Source organism: Sesamum indicum, linkage group LG10, assembly GCF_000512975.1.
Source record: "Sesamum indicum cultivar Zhongzhi No. 13 linkage group LG10, S_indicum_v1.0, whole genome shotgun sequence".
In the NCBI taxonomy this organism is placed as follows: Eukaryota; Viridiplantae; Streptophyta; class Magnoliopsida; order Lamiales; family Pedaliaceae; genus Sesamum; species Sesamum indicum.
In genome coordinates, this window is record NC_026154.1 from 14,173,815 (window position 1) to 14,180,124 (window position 6,310).

General features: G+C 36.4%; 2 protein-coding genes across 3 annotated transcripts in view; both read right to left on the reverse strand.

Annotated features, from left to right (window-relative positions):
• Window positions 186-1,963, reverse strand: LOC105172525. 2 transcript variants are annotated; one of them, XM_011093997.2, is made up of 2 exons: window positions 1,705-1,963; window positions 186-1,190 (listed from the first exon to the last, which is right to left on the reverse strand). In XM_011093997.2, exons 1-2 carry the CDS (start codon window positions 1,880-1,882, stop codon window positions 319-321), a joined length of 1,050 nt encoding a protein of 349 aa, XP_011092299.1. In that variant the 5' UTR covers window positions 1,883-1,963; the 3' UTR covers window positions 186-318. The 2 variants fall into 2 exon arrangements, with proteins under 2 accessions (XP_011092299.1, XP_011092300.1); XM_011093998.2 differs by having other exon boundaries at window positions 186-1,206; window positions 1,705-1,814.
• The window catches only part of LOC105172526 (coatomer subunit delta-2-like), a 6,370-nt gene continuing 3,039 nt past the window's right edge, over window positions 2,980-6,310 (reverse strand). Inside the window, exons 7-13 of the mRNA XM_020697370.1 lie at window positions 6,264-6,304; window positions 5,008-5,312; window positions 4,680-4,872; window positions 4,437-4,590; window positions 3,880-3,942; window positions 3,691-3,787; window positions 2,980-3,319 (exon numbers count right to left, since the gene is read on the reverse strand). Coding sequence (XP_020553029.1) covers window positions 3,230-3,319; window positions 3,691-3,787; window positions 3,880-3,942; window positions 4,437-4,590; window positions 4,680-4,872; window positions 5,008-5,312; window positions 6,264-6,304 — 943 coding nt within the window. The 3' untranslated portion in view covers window positions 2,980-3,229. The remainder of the gene's footprint in view (window positions 3,320-3,690; window positions 3,788-3,879; window positions 3,943-4,436; window positions 4,591-4,679; window positions 4,873-5,007; window positions 5,313-6,263; window positions 6,305-6,310) is intronic.

A 6,310-nucleotide genomic window follows, 5' to 3' on the forward strand; every position in this document is an offset into this window, starting at 1 on the left:
CCCGCCCTCTGTGCGGGGTGGGGGGGGGGGGGGGGGGGGGTAAGTTGGCAAATGTGTCGACATACCAATCGAACAAAAATTTACTCCCTGAAGATTAGTTCAGGGAGAGATGACACTACGACCACCGCTTGAGTTTTGAGAATTGCATTTAGAAGCTAGTTATGTTGGTGCAAAATATCGGCCCCTTTTGCTAGAAAGCTAATATATTTAGCATCTAACAATCCAGAATTGGCTGTCAAACACTGTTGGGATACCGTTTTGACATCTAAATGCTGTCTCCAGGTTGTATACTGCCATTCCTGATATCTACTTAATCTGTCAAATATCCCCAGCCGTTGTGCTATCACAGGGCTTCATCCCATTGTGGCTAGGACTGGCCATTGAAGAAACCGTGCTCGAAGGTTGCCCCCCAGTTTTGTCAATCATTCTTCTATCTGAGAAATGGTTGCATTCATCATTCTGCATGCAAAATCCATTTCCTCGGCTCTGCCTGGAATTAGAATAGAAGGGGGGAATTGAAGGATCCACTTGGTATCTTATCCCCTCACTCCGGCCAACAGACCTGACAGAAGTGACCCTTTCTGGTATGACACTTTTCTGGTGATCAATAGGCGGTTTAGGAGACTGGTAGCCAGTGTGCTGCTGAACATATTGGGGAGAGAGTTGATGAGCATAATGGTTGCTTGGATGTGGGATATTCAACTGTGGGATATTCAGGCTGCATATGCTAGGTGAGCTCTGGACCTTGTGTATATTGAGTCGGCTGTTATAGTAGTTGCTCTGGAGCACAACCTCGTTAGTCATAGTTTCAGTGCAGCTATCCGGAGACCTTGGGGATGAGCAGCCAGATGAAACAAACGAGCCTTGTTGCATGGCATTGATGGTAGGGTGTTGTTTAGAGGTATATGGTCCCATGCGGATTATCCCATTGATGGCATCAATGTACCGTTGCTCAAGTGCATGGGGGTCGACAGAGCCAATTTGGCTCTCTATCACAACAGGGTTGACAGGGAAGAGAAAGGCTCTGAGCCGCAAGGCTCCTGCATTCTCATACCGATCAATTTCATCAAACATGTGGCGCAGGTCTTCGTCAGATTTCACCGAAACCAAGGCATCAAGGTCTTCGGATGCAACCTGGTACTTGAGTATCATTTCTCCATCAATCAAGTAAGTGAGCTTCTTCATAAGTTCTGTACAAAACAAAAACTCAACAAAAAAAAAAAAATAACAAAACCATATAATCATATCCGCACCAGACAACCGATGCATTGGAATCATACACAACTGTTCTTTAAGATGCCTATCTAATACCAAAACATAAGCAATATCCTCAGGATCTCGAATCCTTTATCAGTCAGAGTTAAACCCACGATTGCAATCAATAACATTCAACAATTCAAGTTCTAGTATCTTCCCAATTTCATATTCTACAATACTGTTATGCTTAAATCAAATGTAAAAAAACCAGTCAAAACACTCAAACACGCTTCAGCTTTTCTTTCGTAAAACCTCGCGCACAATGTACAGGCAATCCCACAAACAAATTCGTAATTGACATCCATATTCCTTCAACAAAGACGAACAATTTCCACTTTCACCGACAAACGTACAAAAAACATCAATAATCTCCAACAATCAAGCAATATGCAAAAAAGAGAAAACGGAAAATGCGGTTGAAATAGATCAGGAAATGAAGGCATTTACCTTGGAAGGGGATATCCCTAGGGACAGAGATGACGCGGGTTTCGCCGCCCACATACTTGAGGTGAGCGTCGGCGGGGCGGGGGAGGATCTTGCCGCCGTGGCTGCACAAGAATTTGACCCGGTCCCTGGGGGAACCAGGGGTGGAAGCGGCGGGAACGGCAGCAGCATCTCCGGACATTATGACATCAGAGAGATCTCAAATTGAGTTTCCATAAAAGGAAAGGAACAAAAACTGAGAGTGGAAAGCAATCAATGGGAAAGAGATGTTTTTGGGATATAAATAAATAAAATCAAGAGAAAATTACCAATTCCTCCCTAATATTTGATATAATTATAAATATTTTTTATTATTTTAAAAATTATTCATATCTAATTTTAATTATTATCTAATAATTAAACTAATTCATAAATTTATTTGTCTTCATTAAATTTTAATCTTAAATCGATCGTTACAACTTTATGAACTATAAATTATAATTTTATTTTTTTTAATTTTTTTAGTATAATTTTAAAAATTTTCATTCATCTTGTCCTATTTTTTATAAATTTTTTTTACAATGTTGACAAGTTCAAACTCCCATCTTAAAAATTATATAATTTTATTAAATATCAAGGATTGATTATAATTTTTCAAATATTAGAGATATTTATTATTATTTCGAATCTCATAAAAGCTCGATATGATTTACTTTAAAATTAACAAAGAAAGAGAATTTAACTAAATGTATGTGCATAATTAATTTATAATTTAAAATTTTGAGAGGAAAGAGAAAAGTGAAAATTAATACTTTTCAATTATAAAAAGAAATAGATTTTGAGGGGATGGATGCCTTCTATAGAAACACAATATTTGATACTAAGTTTACTTGACAATAATATATATATTTTGTTGTTTTTAAGTATAAAATAAAAAAAATCGAGTAATAAAATTATTTGATAATACCATGATGCTATTTGAGCAGGGGATGTATGAAAAATTATGACATAATTTATTTTAAAAAAGTGAAATATGTGAAAAGCATGAATGTAGCATGTACAATATTTGTATGCCATAAATGAACAACCTATAAAACACGGACACTTTTAAAAATTACTTAGTACAGTATCAAACGAGGACCGTGTTAGTAGCTTATCATGTCTTTAATTTTTTTAAATCTTTCATGTCCGTGTCGCCGTATAATTGTGTTTGCGTACATACATCATTGTGAATAACTATATTATTTAGTTCCAATCCATTTCACCAAAATAAAGATAAAAAGAAGTTGTACTTGAAGATGAAAGTAAACCATGAAATATGGAACTACAATTATATGTAAATACGTCCTTTCAATTCTTTCACCTATAAAACTATCGTCAGTTTCCAGCTTCACTATAACATAACCACACACACCTGTAATATCTAAAAGAACAAAACGAGGTAAACCACATTGGCACCAAGCAGAAAGAGTTCTTTCAATTCCATGATTTCTTTTTTCTCCAGAAAAAATACAAATCCGAAACTATAGTAGGACTGCTGTTACATTAATCAGACAACCTGGTAATTTTCAGTTGATAACAGAGTTCTTTGAGAGAACTTGGGCGGATTGCCTCCTTTCAGTGGCAAAATATTAACAACCTGCAAACATTAGGATCATTTGATTAACATTCAATCTGAAATTCTACTAGAGGGAAGTTCGGTTCTTCTATTACATAATTGTAACATCTTCTGTTGCCATGTTGGGGGGAGGAGGATGGGATCTATAACGCGAAGATAAAGCTAAAATTTCGGTCCATACCACAACTACCCATGAAAAAATGTGTTGTGTATTGGTGTGTGTAGTAGAAAATGTTAGATAGATTAGGCTAAATGCAAAATCACGAACCCCTGCTTCAAATTCTTTTCATCTGTTTCAATTTGCTGTAAGAATTGGTTCATTTTCCACATACAAGGGTTTCCGACAGAAGTGTAACAATAAATCAAATTGTAGCAAAAGGACAGAGATGAACCTTCAGATCACTGAAAGTGCTAGTAGAAGTAAATTGCACGGAAATTGGAAAAAGTTGGGATGTATCTACTGCAGGGATAATGAACTCCATAGATCCACTGCACAGTTTCCAATGTCCAATCAAAACCAAAAAAGAAAACTATGGAAGCAGTATAAAGGTAAAACAGAATGAATTCACTCAGTGTTCAACCTGCGATTTGAGTTATCAATAAGTACAATGGACCACTCCAAGATTGACTTTCTGGAATCGTATCTGCAATTAGAATCAATGAAATGCTCATTGCCTGCTTGCTCAAGTTAATTTGAAAATGGCGCAAAGAGCAAAATACATAATAACCTATAGTTACTATTTTAGTAGCATAACAAGATCACTGTCAAGTAAAAACTCAATGTTCATGACAGTCCATTAAAACTCTCCCAAGTACAAGGAAAATAAATTCAGAGTTTCTTGTTTGTTTCAAATCACCCCTCTGATCTCATCCAAGAGGAACTATGTAACTAAGTCCATTGTGGATTACTTTTCAATTCAATTTACTTATTTAACCACAAAATGCAGCTTCTTCAGAAGGTAATTAATATACCTACTCACGTATAACACACGTTGTGGATCAAGAAGCCAGATGATTAATGTCAAACTCTTGCCAAATGAGACTACAATAATTAACCACCAAAAGTTCCTGGCCGTATCACATAGATGAACATCTTTTTCCACATAATGTAGAGATAAAATATTAAAGTAAATATCACCTCCATTCCCCATCTATCTGTTGTACTCTTGGTGCGTCTCTAAGAGCTGGAAGAGGAATTGAGATCACAACATTTTGCAGATCAAACATTGGTGAAGCTTCATATTCCAAGTTCACGTAAGTTTCATTCCCAGAAACAGATGGCCAGCAGTTAACTGCAACAAAAAATATGCAGATCAATTACAGAAATGGGTATATATGCATTGTGTGTTGAGGCTGGGTGTATGATATAATCAAAGCTCACTTGATAATGGCACAAGTGACTCATTTCCGGTTTGCATTCTCCACTTTAACAGAGGAATACCATCACCTGTCTGACCAGTGGGAAATGGCCGGTTTGGATCTTTCAGACCCAACATATTATCTCCAGAAAATAATTCCTTGTTGATGTTAGGGTGCGTTTTAAATATAATTCCTGGATTGCCACCAGTTTCAATCTGGAAATATTCACAGTAATGCAAGGTCATCAGATATATACTGAGGACATGAACTTTAACTAAATATGCTTTTGAAATTACTTGAAGCATTTCAAAACGACAAAGGAGCGGGGTTATGGAGGAAAAGTAGAGAACCTGAACTTGGATGAATCCATGATCTTGGTCAAGTATTTGGAGTGACAAGGTGCCCTGTAAATCGAAGTTTCCAATACCACCATCCTGTTTTAAAGTTACATTCAGTTTTTCTTCAACAGTTAAAGTAACAGGATCACTTGGTGGCAGAGCAGCTGCTTTGGACTGCCCAATAGTTGGTCTCACATCTTCAACAATCACTTCACCTTCAGCTTTGAGGGATTCCAAAAATTGGTTGGTCTTTTGTGTTTTTCCTAGCTTCATACCAAGACCTTTAGGCGGAGCTGATGCAGATGCTGGTGGACGGCCTACTCATAAAAGTCCAGAAAGCAAAATCACGTCAAGCAATACTCGCCAGTTTCTCTAGTAATATATCGCTAAGGGACCATCTTAATTATCCAATATCTACCAATGCAGAACTTTAATAATGAGGAGCAACAGAAATAACTTCGACTTTTAAACAATGAGATTAAGATTAACAATTATTATCAGAAACATAATAATTGTTAGCATACAAATAATTCATTAAGCATGAAAACCAACCAAGAGTAATCTATACTCTCTTCGCTAGGCCAAATGATTCTGTGGGCATTAAACTGTCAGAAATAACATTTAGGGGAGACTACAGCTACATACGTTTATACACTGCTGCAACAAAAGCCATTTAAACCAATAAATCCTCGCAGACAATTGATAACAATAGATGCTGGTAATTCCTATAAACTGACCCGACAATGTGTTGTCAGGTAGCTTGTTTATTAGTCTTCATCATACTTCAACGAAAAGTAGATGAGTAAACTGGCAGATAAACAACACCTCAAAGGTCCATGATCGTCAACCACCACCCAACCCCTCCAATGAATTAAAAGTAACAGAAGACAAAGAAGTGAGACAAACAGAGTAATAACCTAGTTCATCAATAAACCAAGATTCACGTTTATTCAATGTAATAGGATGACTTCTCTTTGTTATATAATTAAACGATTCTGAACAAGGTAAATACAGACTATTAAAAACACTAGCTTGGCAGAAGCAGAAAACAGAATAAAGTTTACACACTTAAAAACAGCTTTAAATTTTCAGAAATTTTCATGCTTTTGCATTTCCATCCACTTGAAGAAAAGACTAAGTGGAAATTTGGACATGGCACTATCAATAATCCTTCACCAACAAAGATTATATATGCATCACATCTTTTTCAGAAGTTAGACAGACAGTTAAGCAGTTAAGAAGTTTATTATGCAAAAAGCCAAACACACCTTTGGACTTAGAAGAGAAAGAGTCCACTTCAGTGCTTAATCCAAAG